At 38.3% G+C, this 18,785-nt stretch overlaps 3 protein-coding genes across 9 annotated transcripts in view; 1 reads left to right on the forward strand and 2 right to left on the reverse strand.

Moving 5' to 3' along the window:
• Positions 1-401: 401 nt before the first annotated feature.
• LOC133848865 (1-phosphatidylinositol 4,5-bisphosphate phosphodiesterase gamma-1) lies at positions 402-5,601 on the reverse strand. The gene is made up of 4 exons (XM_062284579.1): positions 3,959-5,601; positions 3,430-3,901; positions 2,506-3,365; positions 402-1,605 (listed from the first exon to the last, which is right to left on the reverse strand). The coding sequence occupies exons 1-4, from the start codon at positions 5,237-5,239 to the stop codon at positions 535-537; spliced, it is 3,684 nt and encodes a 1,227-aa protein (XP_062140563.1). The 5' UTR covers positions 5,240-5,601; the 3' UTR covers positions 402-534.
• Positions 5,602-6,141: 540 nt separating this feature from the next.
• On the forward strand, positions 6,142-14,545 carry LOC133848875 (post-GPI attachment to proteins factor 2-like). 7 transcript variants are annotated; one of them, XM_062284604.1, is made up of 6 exons: positions 6,347-6,483; positions 9,440-9,522; positions 9,694-9,903; positions 9,972-10,236; positions 10,299-10,517; positions 11,869-14,545. In XM_062284604.1, the coding sequence occupies exons 3-6, from the start codon at positions 9,769-9,771 to the stop codon at positions 12,027-12,029; spliced, it is 780 nt and encodes a 259-aa protein (XP_062140588.1). In that variant the 5' UTR covers positions 6,347-6,483; positions 9,440-9,522; positions 9,694-9,768; the 3' UTR covers positions 12,030-14,545. The 7 variants fall into 7 exon arrangements, with proteins under 7 accessions (XP_062140582.1, XP_062140583.1, XP_062140584.1 ...); XM_062284602.1 differs by having other exon boundaries at positions 9,700-9,903; XM_062284603.1 differs by having other exon boundaries at positions 9,706-9,903.
• Positions 14,546-18,479: 3,934 nt separating this feature from the next.
• Positions 18,480-18,785, reverse strand: part of LOC133849345 (putative uncharacterized protein DDB_G0282129) — a 41,000-nt gene continuing 40,694 nt past the window's right edge. Inside the window, exon 4 of the mRNA XM_062285357.1 lies at positions 18,480-18,489. The gene's annotated coding sequence lies outside the window, so the exon portion shown is untranslated. The remainder of the gene's footprint in view (positions 18,490-18,785) is intronic.

Genomic DNA, 18,785 nt, shown 5'->3' on the forward strand with positions numbered 1-18,785 from the left:
TAACTGATACAGAGAGCAAGTCCAAAAAGTGACTGATTTTTGATGTGTGCTGTTAAGTTGACAGCGCGAAGCCAAAAAGTGGCAGCGCTGCAATTGCACTAAAAACATGTGTGTTTGCTCGCTCTGTGTCTTTAAAGAAGTAAATACGAGTCTAAAGAGGCACATTAATTATTAACACGTAGACTTTAAAAATCTCAAATTGTAAATTGCAAAAGTTCAATAGTGGATTAATTCAATTTGTACCAACAATGTGGTAAGTTGGCAGCGCTTAGCCAAAAAGTGGCAGAGCTATTGCACAAAACATGGGGATTATTATAATTTTAGTTGAGTCTGTACCGCTTTAATTGATTTGGGGTATTCATTTGCTTTCAGACCGAAGTGAAGTGCTTATAAATTGAATAACGTTGCTAAGAATGTGCTTACCATGAGAATCAGCTTAACGAGATATGTATATGTGTGTGTGTGTTTTTTTTTTATAGATATGTGTGATGCAATACTTGATACGTTTCTTTTTGGGCGAACTTAACGCAAAGGTCAAGTGGATGTCCTATTAATGAGCTCAACGTAGACCAACAGTGACGACAGTTCGAGTTCTTCGCTGAACTTATTGCGCAATATGACACTGCGATATCCCTGACGGATGCAGGACAAAGGATAACAGGCCTGCGCATTGAAATGCGTTTCGGCAAACATATCCTCGTCCTGCACCTCGAAGCGCAGCAGAGCGAACTGCGGATTGTGGACGGTGAACTCGAACGATTCATTCCAAATCGGATTGAATCCGTTCTCATTCACCTTGGTGCGATACTTGATGCCGCTGTCAAAGCTGGCGCCAACGATCTCGACCACAATCTGCGGATTATTCGATTTGCCACCACGGAACAGATGCCGTGCCGCAATAATGCGCATATTCACCTTGATCTCGGTGAGGCCCTCGGACAGTGGATTGTTTGGATTGAAATTATCGTAGCGCATGAACGTGGGTTTCAAAATGTAACCGCATTGTCCATTATTCCGAAACTTGGCCTGATTCAGCTGCATGGCCTTGTCGCCTGTCTGATAATTGAGTGCAATCATCTGGGAGCCAATGTTCCAGAACGGCACCGGATTGAAATTGGACGAGTCAAGACGCTGACCCTTCGGATAGACGCGACTGATTTGATTGCGATGATACGAAAGAAATAGCGGCATATTCTGTTGGATGAACTGCTTCTCGGCCTTTGTTTCGGGGAAACTGGACATCTCCTGAAAGATCCACGAGTGATCGCGGAACGGTACGCTACGGAAATAGATGATCAAATCGGACATCTCTTTGGCCACACGCGCTGTACGCTCCTTTTTGCGACGCTCCGTTGCCAGCTGGCTGGCAATCAACGCCGCATCCTGTATCGCCTTGATCCACTCGTATGCCGTCTCCTGTATGTCAAAGCCAATGATGAAGGGATTCTGCATCGTTGGCGTTTGTATCTGCAGCTTGATGATAATGCCCGGCTCGTTGGACTCAAAGAGCGAGGCGACCGCACCGTAAATCTCAATGGAATCGGTGCGTCCATCGTTGCCCTCCTCGTTCACCGAATTGTAATCTTCTGTCGCCGAATCAATCACCTAGAAATTGAAGATTAAAATGCATGAGCATGAGTATTGAATATTGTGTCATGTGATTTTAAGGTAATCGAAATTAATGTTATACCCCGCTATCCATGGGGCTAGAAGGGTATTATTACAGAAGGAATCATCTTCGACCCCATAAAGTATATATTCTTAATCAGCGTCAACGGCCGAGACAATAAATTTATCTGTCCATCTGTATGTCCGTCCGTCCATATGAAAACTGCTGCTATCAGGTCTTAGCTGCTTTGGTTGACAACTTGGTACATTTTGACTTCTTTGGCCTATTTCGAATATAGTAGTACTTCATAGATATACCAAATATTGCATTTTGTATATCTTGTATATGCTTGTGGTATATTATACCATATGTTTTATGGGGTTTTATACGATTTTACTGAAAATCAGGTGTATTATGATATATTTTGAATGTAGTAGTACTTCATCACTATACAAAATATAACCTTCGGTCTATTGTTAGTATTTTGCGGTATATTTTAAGATTAATACTACACTATTTAACTTTTGTGCAAAATAAGTAGCGGGTATCTCACAGTCGAGCACACCCAACTGTAGCTGTCTTACTTGTTTTTAAAAGTATTTCCTCGTTTTTATACTTGTCTACTTTGTGTGTCTTTTGTCCTATTTCTGTGTTTACTTCTTGAATATATTTTTTTTTGTTTCTATAGGTCAGTTTTTGTGTTGATAAGAGCCCATTAACAGTCATTTCCTTTGTGTTTTGTAATGGCTTTGATAAGCATGTAGCACATTTAAGCTGTTTTCATTGCTTTCGGTTTGTTTGCTTATTTGCCCAATTACATTTTCTTTGCTTTCGATTTGGTGGCTTATTTCCCTAATTAAAATTTCCTTTCTTAACTATATATTTAAGCTGCTCACCTTAACGTAGTTGGCCGGCAGATGGTGTTGGATCATACCACCGTAATCGCCCTTCCACCACATCGAATTGTTCCGTTGGACATTCGTGATGATGGCGTGCTTGGGAAACGACAGTTCATCGGGCTTATCCGCCTTGTAGCTGTACAATGCTTTGCAGGTGACATACTCCTCCAGATTGGATCCCATATAGTTGGAGGCACCATTGCTATCACCGCCGCCGCCATGCTCGCTATGCAGCTGCGCATTCTCGATGAGCGTCTGTCGCAACAGCTCCTGCGACACTGGATGCATCAACTTTACATTGCGATACAGCGGATTGCGCATATAATAATGGATGAGCGAGACAAGCGATTCGAATTGCAGTGTATCGATGGCATAGAGACGTCCCTCCTGCATGATGCGACAATGTTTGATCTTGCGATTGATCGTGAATGAGATGACAAATGCATTGGCGCTTTGCACCGAAGGTCGCACCAAAAACGAACCGATGTCCAGCTTAAACAGCCCCTTGTCAGCCTGCTCTTTGGTTGTGCTTGGGTGAAACCATTCCTGGCTCTCGTGTTTCTTAGGCTGCGGCACCGGCTCCTTCAGTATGATGGAGAACTCGGAGCTGCGCAGCATATTCTTGCGATAGTACACAATCAGCGAGTACAGCGAATCGAAGACAAAATTCTCAACGAGATAATACTTTTTCGAGCCATTCTCATGTTTCGACTTGATGCGACAATGATTGGGACTATTGCGTCGCCAGAACGACAAACTATAATCACCCACAAATGTGGCGGATTCGCGCACCAGAAATGTGCCATCGCCCAGATGCTTGTACTTCTCCAGCAGTTGATCAGCTTCCGGCCTGCCGCCTGCAAGTGCAAGATACAAATTTAAGAAGTGAATTACAAGTAATAAATAATAAACTTCACACACCCTCGAGTTTGCCATGGAACCAGTTCTCGCCAAAGTGCAGCTCATCGTTGGCCGATGTGTCCTTTTGCTTCTGCTGCATGTTGCTGTTCAATGTGCACGCCGAGAGGCCAAAATCATCATCCTCGGAGTTGCCATTGCGACCCTCATTTATCTCCGAGGTGTAGATCAACTCCTGTTGTGTGAGCACAAACTGATAGAGGTTCCACGATTTGTCCACGGGATCCTTGAAGTATAGCAATCCCTTTTTCAGGATCTTCTGCATATTATCGCCATCATCGGTGGTGCCGCCCAGCGATGAACGATGACTGAACGCCGCAATCGTGCCATTGTTGACACCAACTGCCGGCAGATTTTCATCGAATTGCGGCAACTTCTTGTGCTTCAGTATGATCTTGCGACGCAGTTGATATGGCGATGGCAAGTGCACCTCATTGCGATCGCAGGGCTGCGTCAGCAGCATGTCCCCAAAAACCTATGAACAGCAGTAATTAATAATGATAAATCTCATAAGTGGAAAATGGAAACTCACTTCGATAAGCGCATGTGCCATGTTGCGCTGCTGCTCTAAAGAGCAGTTCTGTTCAATGGACAAGATCACCGGATACTCGGACGTTGTGAACGCATGATCCTTGATCGTTTTGATCACATCCATGAATTTGATTTTCGATGTCATCGTGTGCCCGTGAAAGATGTACGGCAAATTGTCGGGACCGTTCCAGCAGTCCAGCTCAATGCAGCGACAGCCCATGCGCAAGGCACGAGCATAGGCCTCGCAAGAGGATTCGCTGGAGAACTGATCGCCCGTCAGATATGTGTTGTGCGATGAGGCAATCCAATATGAGGACAACGGTTGATTCATGTCCATGAAGATGCTGTCATATTTCGTGTCCCACAGATCGTTCTGCTTCGAGAACAAATAGTCCACGAACTCGGCGATGGTCAGAAATGGTTCCTGCACATCACGTTCCACATCCTGCACGAAATCGCGCATAAAACCAGATATGCTGCCCAAGTCACCGACACTGTAATCCCGCTGTTCGCTCTCCAGAAACCGTTTAAACTCCAACGGTCGCAATTGTTTCTTATCCTCTGAATAATTGAATTCGCTGCCGCACAATAGATTCACAAAGTTCGCGGGCAACAAGAGTTTCTGATATAGACGTGAAAAATCATCGAATTTGAGATCATGTTTGCGGCGTATGTCATCGGTGAAGCATTCCATAAACTTGCTGGTGCTCATCTTGCAGCTGACGCTGGCCAAGAATGTCTTGAAATCCTTAATGGTCACCTGACTGTTTTGCTCCGATTTCGTCAGATGTGAATTGCAATTCTCAAAAGAATAATACTCGCGACGCAACCAGCGATCTATTTGCAACGGATATGGGGCATTAATCGTATCCTTCACCATATACCGCAATCCACGCACCCAATTGTCCGCCTCGATCTCAGAGAGCGCCACCACCGAAAAGCTCTTCAGTTTGAAACTGTTGCCATACATGATCACAAAGCATTTGCTGCTCTCGAAGCGCTGACAATCGTCGGCATGCAGTCGAAACTCCTTGGAGTTCTTGCCCACACGTATCTCACAGATTTCGCGCAACTGTATTGTGCCCTCGTAGTCGGTGCGTGTGTGCGCCGCCACCGTTGACCATAACAGCTGACGGGTCTCTCTGATCAGCATGAGATGGCGACGCTCGGGGCGTCGTTGTTTCCCATATAATTTCGTCACAATTGTGCCGCGCTCCAGCATACAAATCGTTTGCTCCATTTCGCCCAAGAGGGGCGTATTCATTGCACTAAAGCAACTCATTGCATTCACTTTATTTCGTGTTTTCTAAACAAACGAAAAACATGCATAAATATCTCCAAATAACAAAAAACACACACACACACAGCCACTCGCGCTCTCTCCCGCAAGTATCTTTCTCTATTGCTATCTCTATCTTGCAATATGTTTTCTATACGTTCGGTATGGTGGACACATCCGCTTCTTGTTTTCCACTTTTTCTCGGTTTGTTATAGTTTGGCCAACATTACACAGCAAAATGATTTTATTTGTTGGTCACGCGGCGAGTTTATGGAATTAATTATGGGTTCCGCTTTTTACTGCCGCTGCGTTTTTATTTTACAAATTGCACTTGTTGAATGTGTCCGATATAGAGGTGGAGATACATCGTTGGCATTATCGATAGCTCGATATATTCGATACATTTGTTTTTAAATCGATGGAGCGCATCGAAGTTTTTGCAGTCAGTTATTATTGAAATTAATGCATTTGCTTTAAATTTTTTATTATAGCATTAATTTGAATTGTATTTATTTTAAAATATGTCATTAATGTACTTTTTCTATTTACTTTTAATGTTTCAGAACTTGCATCGCTATATCAATGTTGCACTTCGTAATGCGCTGTTAAAGTTAACGCAAAATAGAGCACAATTTTGAGCGCCTGCAACTTTTAAAATGAATCATTCAAAATTAAAATTTGAAAAGCTTAAAAAATTACACGTAGTAATAAGCCAAATACACAGTTAATTAAAACTAAAATACAAAAAAAACTCTGATAAAAGAATGCCTAATTATAGTATTACTGTTAAGTAACAGTCGAAGTGAATTAACGGTAACGCAGGATAACGTATTATTCGCAACAGTGCGTTAACAGTTCGGTTAACAGAAAAGCTAGCGAGCTAGCGAACACGAAAGAAAAGTGAAAAGTAAAAATGCTTGTGCACTTTGATTGAAAACAGTTGCAAGAGGAGCGCGCGCGGGCATACATTCGTTTGGCAGCAGCGTGGCGTACAAATATTATGCTAAAAAGCATCAACCCCGCCGCCGTTAAATATGCAGAAGACAACTACAACAACGCCAGCAGCAGCAGCAGGAACAGGAGCAGCAGCATCGCCAGCAGCAGCGGAAACAGCAGATAGCGTCGCGTCAATGGCGGCGACACCTTCATCATCGTCATCATTAACAGCAGCTTCCGCATCCCAGCATTCCAGCAACAATAGCAGCGAACGTGGCAGCGACTCCATCATTGACTCCAGCGGTCCAGCGGTGAGTTTTGTGTATGTATGTGTATGTGTGTGCGTACGTGTATTTGCATGTGCCTGCGTATGTGAGCGCGCTTATGTGTGTGTGTAACCATGGAATCTAGACATGTTTTTTTTCAGGCACTTGTATTATTTTTTTTCATTTCAAACGATTTGTTGCAATATTTCTTGTATGTTAGATGGGAGGAGGGAAGACTTGTAGCCATTATATAACTCAAATGACAGCGCACGCTTATTGACCTGAGCCTTCCCTCCCCCCACCCCTTAGGTTACGAGCTGCCCACGCAACAAAACAATCGGAGACGTCACAAAAAGCATTGGACACAATTGTTATGTTGCTAGTCCAATAATATATACATTTTTTTGCCATTGTAATTTTCCGCTGGTTATTTTTTTAGGTTTTTGTGCCTCGCATTTCGCAGCCTTTGGCAGTGTGACCGCCTTTTGCGCATGCCGCCCACTTGTGTTGCTACTTTGACCTCTTTCCATCTTCCCCATCCCTTCTCGCGCCTTCTCTTTCCATTTTCACGTGCGTGTTGCGTCTTCCTGCACACACACACGCATACTCTCACACAAATGTCTTGGCTGCGGCATTTGTCATTAAGCTAAACGTTTTGTTTACCATTGCGGTTTTAATTCACTTCACATTGGCGGTTTTAGCCTATTTTCATGTCTTATTCCTGCTACTGCCTCTTGAGCGCCGCCATTTGTGTGCAAGTGCGTATGTGTGTTTGTGTGTGCGATGGCGTGCGTGTTTGTATGAGTGCGTGTGTGTCCTTGTATTTTTCGCCTGCTCTCGCAATGCTCTCAGCTGCTTCCCCACTCACATTCACACAAACACACACAAACACGCAGCAACACAGACACGTTCCACTAACGGGTATCGCTTTTGCCTAACGCCGCTTCCTGTGTGTCCTGATTTAATCGCCCCACCAACATATTCAATTTCATTTCTGACGCCTCGCAAAACTTCTCATTAATTTCGTGCTAATTAATTTTGGCCAACAAAAACGTCGCGCAGTTTGTGCTGCGCTCTGATTACGTCAGGGTTACCCCTCACCCCTCCTCCCACGCCCTCATCCAGTCAAAACGTCTTGCGTTGCGTTGTCTTCGCTTCCACATTTTACCGCAATCACGTTCCACCTTCCACATCCCCCGCATTGTCCACACACACAAACACATTCCACTTGCCTATTTTTGGTTATTAATCCTTTTGGGGCTCAAGGCTGTAAGTGTGTGTGTGTGTGTGTGGCGGCGAAAAGGGCCAAAGAGAAAAAACAAACAAGATTTTGCATTTTAATTTTTGAATTATAGATAATTCAACGAAATGATTAATAATTAAAGCATAAGTTCGCTTAATCCCGCATCCAATCAGCTGGAAAAAACAGCATTCGCGTCATTTTGTAATTAAAATTATTCATGCAAACATTATAACATCATTCAGCTAAATTTAGCAACCTTATGGTCAGTTCAAACGTGTGTGTGTATGTGTGTGTGTGTGTGTGTGTGTGTGTGTGTGTGTGTGTGTGTGTGTGTGTGTGTGTGTGTGTGTGTGTGTGTGTGTACATAGTTCAAGGTTTTATTTATCCAAAAGTCACGTTCCGTTACATTCTCCAGAATAACATTTGTGTGTTGTTTACACACATTTGAAATTGTTGCTACACTATTTTTGCTACGATTTCGGATGTAAATACTAATTAAAGCTGTAAAGGCGATTGAGTGCGTTACAGTTGAGTGCGCTCGACTAGGCGCATACCGCGTAAATTTTGTATATATGTGTTGCACTTTTTATAAGGTCAATTACTAATGTACTTCATCTGGCATTCGTTTTATTTTAATTTTTTTTCATTCAAATAAATGAATCCTTTTTGTATGACTAAACAATAAGATAAGTGTTTCTGAGTTAGACTTTTAGCTGACGTTATCTCACCTTAGAAACAGAAGTCTAATTTTGATATAATAAAAAAGTATAAAAACAAAGTACTTCCTAGCAAATAAAGAGTACAGAAAATCTTAATCTTCACATAAAAATATTTAAATTGAAAATATTTTTTATGAGTCATATTTCTAGGAAACTTTTAAGAAGTTCTAATTTTAATTAGAAGTATATTCATCTTAAAAAGGAAAAGTAAATCTTAATCTTCACAATGAAAGTATTTAAATTAAATCCAAATATTAATACAATCAAATTAATACAATCTAATCGTCTTTTTTTAATGTTCGCATTCCTTGGTCAATTCGCTAATTGTAATTTGCGAATTGTAAATGTAAATCTTAATCTTAACAATTGAAATTAAAGGTAAATTATTGTTTAGGGGCAAACGTTGATAATATAATATAATAGCAATGTTTTCATGTTTGTATTCATTGGTCAATTTGTTAGGAAATTTTTGATAAGTCTCAATTGTAATTAGAAGTAGATACCTTGTTGGAATTCCTTTTACAATGCTAGGTATAATCAACGCATAGTTGTTTACACTACTTTGTTTACAAAGCAAATAGAGCGCACTTGTGTTTACTTTCTCGCGAGAACTAGCTAGAGAGAGAGGGAAAGGAAAAGGGAGAAGGCAAGCATTTTCCGCTTATATATTACGCCACATCCTTAAACGTTTTGCTGGTGTTAAGCCTTTTGGCTATTGATTTTGATTAAGTTTCAGAGAAAAACTTTCAAAAGAAATTTTATTTTTATACATTATAATTTTTGGAAAAAAGAAAGAGAGAAAGCAAGGATTTTCCGCTTGTATTTTACGCCACATCCTTAAACGTGTTGGCTCTTGATTTTGATTAAGTTTTGCAGAAAAACGTTCAAAGCAAATATTATTTTGATACATCGAAATATTCGCTAAAAGAAAAACTTTCTTAACCCTTAAGCGATACTACAATTTTGATTTGTTTTTTTCATTCAATATTTATGTGGTACTTATGATTTTTATGATTTTCTTATATTACTTTTATTATAGAGCTTTTTGTTGTTGTACTATACATCTAACCATCCCAACATACACCATCATGAGCAAGTTGGCAAGGGTATTTTTGAAGCGAGGTAAGACGCCAACAACAAACATCCTCAAACATTAAGTTGACTAATCGAATCCCGAATACAAATCGAATTGCATTGCAAAGTGAAGTGAATCAAGTTGAAACTCGAAATGTAAATTGATTAAAACCCGTTGATTGATTTTTATCTACCTCGCTCCCTCCCCCACAGCAAAAGCAACAGCAACAGCAAAAGGAAGATGAGCAGGAAACAACGATTAGCACGAAGCACGAACCGAAGTCGGAACAGTCAATGGCTATACATTATTTAGCTAGTTTCCATGAGATTTGTGTGGTAACAGCATTGCTGCCATTGGTGACGCTCTTCACATGCTTTGTGACCGCCTATGTCTTCCAGTACGACGACGTACACGAGACACATTGCCGGGTAAGCTTTGGCATTTGAGTGTAATGAGTGTATCCCCGAAGTATACTTTAATTGAAATCTCTTTGCAGGTGTATAATATTGTGCCGTCGATAAGTGCAATTACGGGCGTTAGTCCACAGCGTTATTTCTGGCGTTTCAGCATTGCGCTGCACATCGGACCGCGCATACCAATTGCCTTTGTCTACAAGAACTATTATCGCGCCCAGTTGGCGCGTCTTGCTCCATCGCTGGTGCCAAAGACCAGTTGGTTAATCACACTCATTCTCGTGCTCAACTGCATCGAGATTGCGGCCCTCGGTGGCGTCACCTATATATCAAATCGCGAGAACTATCGTGAGTACTTCACTATGAATATATCTACAGTATTATTCACAACTATTACGTTTTAATTGCAGCTGTACACGAGAGAATCTTCATCACGTTTATGATATGCTCGCTGTGCTATATGCTGGCCACCATTAAGCTGAATGGCATCTTGAATGCACGACAAACGTTGACCGAGCAGCAGCGTTTATCCATCAAGTGGAAGAAAATACTTTTCGTTGTCTCCATACTGAGCACCATCGGCTTACTCGTCTTCTTTGCCAAACATCGTTTCTACTGTCATGATTTGGGTAAGCTGAGGATGCGAATGTAACGCGTGTTGAGTTGCAGTTAAGAAGTGCACAATTTTTTGTTATAAGTTGTTGAAGATGACAGCGAAGTAGCTGATCAATTTATGTGTTTTTATACCCGCTACCCATAGGGTAGAAGATTATAATTTTAAGTCCGCAAGAAATGTTTGTAACAAGCAGAAGGAGGCATCTCTTGTTCATGTCTGTCAATCCGTCCGTCCATATGAACACCTAGATCTTAGAGACTATAAGAGATAGAGATATATAATTTTTTCAACAGCACTTGTTATGTTTACATGCAGATCAAATTTATTTCAAATTATTCGGACACCGACTTCCACTCCCGTAAATCGGTAAGAATCAAATAAGAAACGTGATTTTGAAGCTAGAGTCGCTCTTTTTGGTACTTACAATAATAACTGTCGTCTTTATGATTCCCGAAAATCAGATACAAATTGTAGAAGTTATATAAAAAATACTTTTGAATGAGAAAAACGCCTACTTACTAGATGTCTTAGTTGCACTCTATGAAATGTTTTGCATACTTTATACATATGTACTAGAAATATACAGAAAGCTTTATTTGGTATGTTGGTATACTAATAACCAATGTACCAAATATATCCTTTGGTATATACAGTAGAATCCGGTTATAACGACTCCGCTTATAGTGTCCGACCGGTTATTACGATGAAAACTCGATGGCATGGTTGGTCCACATACAAACTTATATGATAGGGCCTCCGCTTAGTACGTCTCCGCTTTTAGCGACAAACCGCTTATACCGATGAAATTTTATACAATTCAACCGGATATTGCGACGAAAGAAAAAATACAGCGAAATAATACCAACAAATTTAAGCATCAAACGACGCTGTTAGAAATGTATGTATTTAAAAGTGATCGGCACTCTTGCTTCTGTTCGTAGGAGCGACAGGAAGGTTCTTATATTCTCACTACTCTCTGTTAGTTTTAGCTGACGCCTTAGCTTATGCTAAGGAACATGCAGGTATACGATTTATTATGGAAAAACGATGATATTAAATAAAATTTATACATTTTTTTGTTTTGTTTAAAAATTAATTTGTTTTATCTTAAAACCCTATTACGAACATGGCAACCATGGCGTTTTCCGGGTATAACGACGTAAAATCGTCGGTCCCTCGCTATAACCGGAATCTACTATATATGTATATATTTTTTTAGTATTTTGCGGTATACTAATTTGATATATTATACCTCACGGTATCTCACAGTCGAGCTTACTCGATTGCAGTTTACTTGTTTGTTGTGATTTAAACTCAAGTTTTCAATTCCTTTGAATAACAAAATGTGTTAACTCTCTTTACAGCCTTCAGTTGGTTTGCGTTCTTCGAGTACTTGATCGCCATTGCCAACATGCTGTTCCATTTCACCATCATCTGGGACTTCCCATCACAGTTCATGGTGATTGTGCAAGGACCACGCGAGAATCTGTTGCAGTATTTGGGCGCCAAGCCGAAACTCAACTAAGCTGCCGCTAATCTTCGTTCGGTACATTCAACTTCCCTTTTGACTCCCATTTTTTTTTTGTCTCTGTTCCTACAAAATTATTCGTTATACTGATTTTCGTGTTGTAATTGTATGGTATATATAGACCACAGCAGAGATCCACATTAGATTGTAATATGCACCTCTCTCTCTCTCTCGATATACATATATATAGAACACTGAACGAAACGTACAATTATTGAACTTCTTGAGAAAAAAATTTCAAACTAGCGCTTCCATAACCTAAACAAGAAAAAGAAAAATAAGAAATTGAAACCACAATTTAACATTGTTCTCGCCAGTTGCAGTTTGTCAATGCAAAATTTAAGAGTCTCTCGATTATAACGATTTATACGGCATTATGTTAACTATACATATGTATATGTATGTATGTACACACACCATCCAAAAGTTCCACTCTCAACAAAAGCAAAAAGAAAAAACAAATGTCATAGTCACAGAAGAAATTTAACTAACGATAAGCAAATAAACAATTTTCTAGTAATTAATTGTCGAAAATATAGCGAAAGTTACGTAAGATAATCAAGTTTGAGACAAATGAAATAACGCAATTTGTTAAACGAATCACACACATTTTAATGGGACTAACAATCCTTCCGATCCTTCGCACACACCCTCCTTCATAACCAAATACAACTTATATATAGTTATAGTAAATATATATAGTCATAACAACGATATACATATGTATATTAATTTGACAAAAGTTATGTCTGCATAACTGCAGGGTTTCGCAAACAAAAAATTTCATGTCGAAAATTGGATCACAATTTCGTGTTTAGTGTTTCCTTGATGAAAGATCTGTACGTGCTGCTTATATATGTACATATATATATATTAATAAATATAGTGCTATATATCGAAAATAAGCAAAAGTCCTCATCTAATTCGCAACATTTATTGCCGTTGCTGTTCTTTGATGATCTCATGTCAATTGTCATAGGAGAAGCGTAATTGTTTCAGTTGTTAAGTCTAGAAATAAACAACACTCAGTTTTGGAAATGCTCCATATACATACCATATATGCAGTATTAGATCGGATATGCATAGCGAGATAGCAGAACATATCGTTTATACAAAGAAATGTGCATGGAAATACAAATCGAAGAAATAATAATCGAAATAAATCCGAGTTGTGTATGGCGGAGGGAGGCTTATGGTTTATGTAGTGCCCCCCTCCCCACCCATTCTCAACTCCTCACCCCCGCACACACACTTACAAACAGAATGAAACCAAGAAAATGTATTAAAAGTAAAACACAAACTAAATCTGACAATAGACATTTAAGCTGGGAGAAAGCAACGAACAAATCGATGAAAAACAAAATTGGGACATTCCGCGTTGCAATTTCGCGATATCAATTTCACCAATTTCGTTGGTGAAACTGCAAAGTGGAACACGGGTCCTGTGTAAACAGTTAACTGCTGCTGCTGGAGAATATGCGAACATAAAATCGAACAAATAATTAAATGTACTTAGCAAATTCTAAATAACAACAACAATAGCGTACATAATGTAGTTAAAACAAACGAAAGTGAAGAAAACAAAAAAAATAATAATAATCCCAAACAATGAAAAAACTGGCGTCAAGTTATAAACGAAATTTGTTGAACTTTTTTTTTTCTTCATGCAATTTGCTTTCCATTATTTCGATACTTACTATATACACAAACACACATATATATTTATATATATGCTGCTAACCAAATTATTAACAGTTAAGATTATATATATATACATGCATATATTTTATAAGTAAGAAATGGCATCATTTTTTTTTTCTCCAAATATTTAGATGAATATTGAATCGAAAGTTCAAATTACAAAAACAAAGAATAATATAAACAAAAATAAAAATAAAATAATGAAATACTTAAGCTGAAGAACTTTGTACTATACACTGTGAGAAGTATTTTATGAGAATCTATGAATAATGATTGACGACGACGATGTCAAAGTTGAACATTCTGAGAATTAAATTTAGCTGATGTATTTCCTAATGAAACAATTGTTATTGACACTCACTCACTCACACACACACGTATATATATATATATATATAGAATAACCTGTATAATTCCGTTAGTTGCCAGCAAATCCTTCAGATTTCCACGTTGTTGAAATTATATAGAATCAATTTTTTTATTTATTTCTTACGACATTTTCTCACATTCACAGTGCCTGTCATCAAATCTTACTCGCTCTCACTCCTATCTCAGTCTATCTTTATTATTTATATATGTTTTATTATTTTTTTCCTGTTTTTTTCTTTCTACATTATACGAAATATATAGTCGGATGACACTTGATACTTTTTAGAGTGCAACTTTTTACCTTTGCATCAATTTTTAGGCAACACAACGTAAGTAAATTTATAATAAATATAAACAACAAAATAATATGTCTAACAACAAGAAAATTGTAAAACTTTGTAGCTTCCTAATTTGAATAAAGATTAATACATACCATAAAAAAACCCGTGACTTTTGTTTATTGGAATATTTAGTTGGATTGTGCGATCAGATAACATAGTTTGTAGTCTATAGACTATACTGCATATAGGAAATTTCAGCAGATCAGTTTAAATAGGTAAGCATATAATAAATATATCTTTGCTGATTCTCTCTCTTACTTTCCCAATAAAATAATTTCGCCAAAAACAAATTTTTGGAAGCACTTAAGAGATTTTTAATGATGATATTTTTTGTTAAATATTTACAAGATGTTTGATTTGTAATTTGATAAAAGCCTTGCACAGCGTGTTCAAAATGTAGGATAAAATAAAGTATACTTCATATACATATACAATATTTTGCACATCAGATTAAAGGAAACAAATATTTACTAATGAAAAGAATCAGTTTTTGGCAAAAGCACAAAAGCATATATGAAATAGAAATCCTTCGCTGGAACATAATATGGCCTGCATATAAATATATAAGTTAATTATTTATTTAAAAATAATAACAAAAATATATTTGATTAAGATTCCGATTGGAACCGTTCTTTATTGAAATCAAATTAGAGACTAAAGACTAATTCTAAAGCTAGCCCTATATAAAGCTGCGAGTTTCAGCAGCGGCGTTGACAGCGCTGCTTTGGTTGGTGAATTGGGTGCAATGCTTCTTATTCTTGGAATTGCTTGCACCGGCATGTGGCGGATGTATTGGGCAACTTGGCTTGGGTCTTCTTGGAATGTTTGCAGGTGCACTCGGCGCGTGCAGGAAGTTGGTCAGACGCTGAGTCTGCATTTTGGACTTGTGGGATTTGTTGTTTGGGTTTCGAAATGTTTTGTCTGTTAACTCTTCCCCCTCTAATTCGTGCTTGTCCTCAAGCAATTTTTATTTCTCAAAAGTATGGGATGTTGTTGAATTGAGGCAGTGGATTTTTCTGTAAATCTTCTTGCTTGCGGAGTGGTGGCTTCAATGTTTCTGATGGAGCTGGTGTTGGTCCAAGTTGAAGGGTAATGGTGTTCTTCTTCCGACTGCAAGCGTGAAGTCCTAACGCTGTTATCAGGATGACACCGAAGAGCGTTAACATTGTAATGCTGTTGACCATGGAATGCGTCTGTATGTATTGCAGCTTGTTGGTGTTATTGAGATGAAGCGCCTCCAGTGCTTCTAGGGATAAAATCCTTAAACGTTCAGTTTCTTCGGCTGTTATTTGTGAGATTGGCACTTTTGGTTGCATAATGACTGGCTCCATATTGTTGAATAGCCGCTCTTTGATTTGCATGGAATCGTTGATTAGGTGAATTAGAAATGACCCTTCCAGATGATTTCCGGTTCCATTCCAGACCAAATTGCCGTTGAAGTTGTTGAGGAGAATTAGACCATTGTCGATTTCCTCTATCTCCGGGATGTGATCCGCGTTGCTGAAACTGCACAGTGCTCTCTCTCCCTTAACTAGTTTCGGAATACAATGTGTTTGGCTTACATCAATAACATTCTTTTGTCGCAAACTTTTATGTTTAAGTAGGTTTTACAATTTTTTGGTATGCCATATACTATATCATTATACAAAAATAGTTGACTTATTTCTAAGTGTACAATTGCGTTATTTTTTACTATTGGTTTTAATAAAATATTTTGATATTCAATTTCTTCTAGGTTAGAATTTTGACAATATACAAAAGTGTAGTTTTATTATGAAGCATTGATATATCGGAAAATTCCATTATCTCTTCGATTGACAATGGTGGCATATTGCCTTTTCTAAATATTTCTCCAATTTCTGTTAGTTCATTTTCATTTAGTAAAAGAGTATTTGCTATATTTAATTTGGCCCACTGAGTGGCATATTTGATATTTACTATTTCATCTTTTAATAATCGGATTTCATTATGAAGGCTAATGGCTACCTCGTTACTAAGAAAACTACTTTTTGTATTGAATTAGTTAGGAGTTCGATAAGGACGTAAGTTTGTTAATTCTTTGCTCCAGTTGTGTATTAACTATAACCTGTTGATTATTATTACTGATGAGATTATTGATATTTTCCTTTAACATGACGAGATCGTCATGATCTGGGTTACCTGCTATGTACTTCCAACCTGTACCTAACCAATTTAGTGACCTAGATTTTCGTTTATTTGGGGAATCTGTTATTGTTTTGAGTGCGTTAGTGGTAGCGATTAACTCATGATGTATTGTTGAATATAGCGGACTACGCTTTAGGCCCTCTTCAGTGTGACTGTTAAGTAGGTCTAGTGCTTCCTGGATTTGATTAAGGTCTATTACATGTACTAATTTTGTTGAGGATGTCTGTAACTTTCCCAGTCCCCTATGAATGGTCACTGTCTGAACGTTCGTGTAGTTTGTAATGTCCATTGTAGCTTCCGTTATTGTCCATAGTAATACCCTGCGAATATTATGATTTGATGTTACTTTTATGTACGATTCTTCCAGATTCTGTTAAAATGTTTGTATTTTTATCTTCTTTAACTAATTCTTTCTTAAATCTTGGGGAAAGTTTTGAACCTAAACGAGTGTTTACTTTTACATATATTTCTTGTCCTGGCTCATAAGTTATTATTTCGTTTCTGCTTTTGTTGTGGAATTGTAAATTTTTATTTTGTGCGATCTTAAGTTTGTCAATATTGTCTTGTCTGGCCTGTTCGTACTGGTCTGGGTTTGTCGTGACTCTCCTTCCAAAGAATACCTCTAATGGTCGCTTTTGGTTGTGGAGTGGAAAGAGTAGTTATATTCGTATATAGCTCTATCCAGGAGCTCTTCGAAAGTTCTATGGTGGTTTTCTTTCTGTAAGCATCTCATTACTTCGGAAAGTGTCGAATGGAACCTTTCTACTTGTCCATTAACTGTACTCTTATATGGTGGCGCAGTGTAAATTGTAATATTTAACTGATCCTCAAGCATGAATTTTATGGACCTTGAGTTGAGAGATTTCTCATTATCTATTACAACGAACTTAGGAACTCCATAATAGAAAATAATGTCCCTAAGTGGTGTTCGAATGTCTTCTATTGCTTTTGAATTGATTATGCGTGCCTGTGCTAGTTTTGAGAATTTATCTATTGCTGTAAGAACTAAATGGCCTTTGGTTGAGTAAATGTCGATGTGAATGATGTGACCGGGATATTCTGGTATTGGAGTTTTTTATTTCTGGATTAGGGGATGTCGGTCATATTTAGATTCCTTACAAATTTTGCATTGCCTTACTATGTTGCTTATTTTTGTTTCATTTTAGGGAAGTAGAATTTTTCTGCTAATTGAATTTTATTTTCTTCGGCACTGCGGTGTGCTCTATTGTGGATTTTGAGGATTTCCTCCTCTTGTCTAGATTCGTTGGTGAGGTCTACAGTCATGGATTGAGAGAATCGGGTTTTGACGTTTTGAAATATTTAGGATATAATAGTTGTATTTTCCCCATTATATCCTCAGTTGTTTGGATGCCATTTATAACCGAAGGGTTGAGGTATTTTTTTAAGTGTTTCTACTAATTCTTTATCGTTAAATTCCTTTTTGTATATTTCGTGTCGATGGAACGTGGGGAATGGTATAGAGAATATGTAGTCGGATTTATCTGATTTGTTAAGAAATATTTGGTTCTTGAAAACATTAATGGGGACTTCCATACTGGGTATTAGTTCGTGACTTGAGCTTTCTGCACTATGCTGAGTTGAGGCTATGGAATTGATTTGATCAGTTGATATTCTCGAGAGTGCGTCAGCTACGACGTTCTCCTTTCCTGGTTTGTAGAATATTTCGTAGTCATATTCTTCTAAGTAGGATTTCCATCTTTTAATTCTAGCATTTCCGTTCCAACTGCTCAAGGAATGTGTAAGGGGTTGATGGTCGGTGAATATTTTGACTTTTGCTTTCCCATATAAATAATTTTTGAGAGCTTTAAGTGACCAGATGATGGCCAGCATTTCTTTTTCGTTAGCTGCATAGTTTTCTTCTGCTTTTGCTAGTGTTCTCGATAGGAATGAAATTGGTTGGTTGTCTTGCGATAGGACTGCTCCTATTGCGTAATTAGACGCGTCCGTTGTCAAGTGAAATTCTTTAGTAAAATCTGGATAGCGAAGAATTATTTCCTTTGAAATAAGACAACTTCGTAGTTTTTGAAAAGCCTTCAATGCTTCGGAGTCAAGAGTAATTGGTTTTTTTGATGACCTGTTTTTGGACACGTGTCCATCTTCCCCCTCTTAAAAGAGACGTAAGGGGTTTTGCTAACTTAGCATAACTTTGTATGAA

This window comes from Drosophila sulfurigaster, chromosome X, assembly GCF_023558435.1.
Source record: "Drosophila sulfurigaster albostrigata strain 15112-1811.04 chromosome X, ASM2355843v2, whole genome shotgun sequence".
Classification (NCBI taxonomy): domain Eukaryota; kingdom Metazoa; phylum Arthropoda; class Insecta; order Diptera; family Drosophilidae; genus Drosophila; species Drosophila sulfurigaster.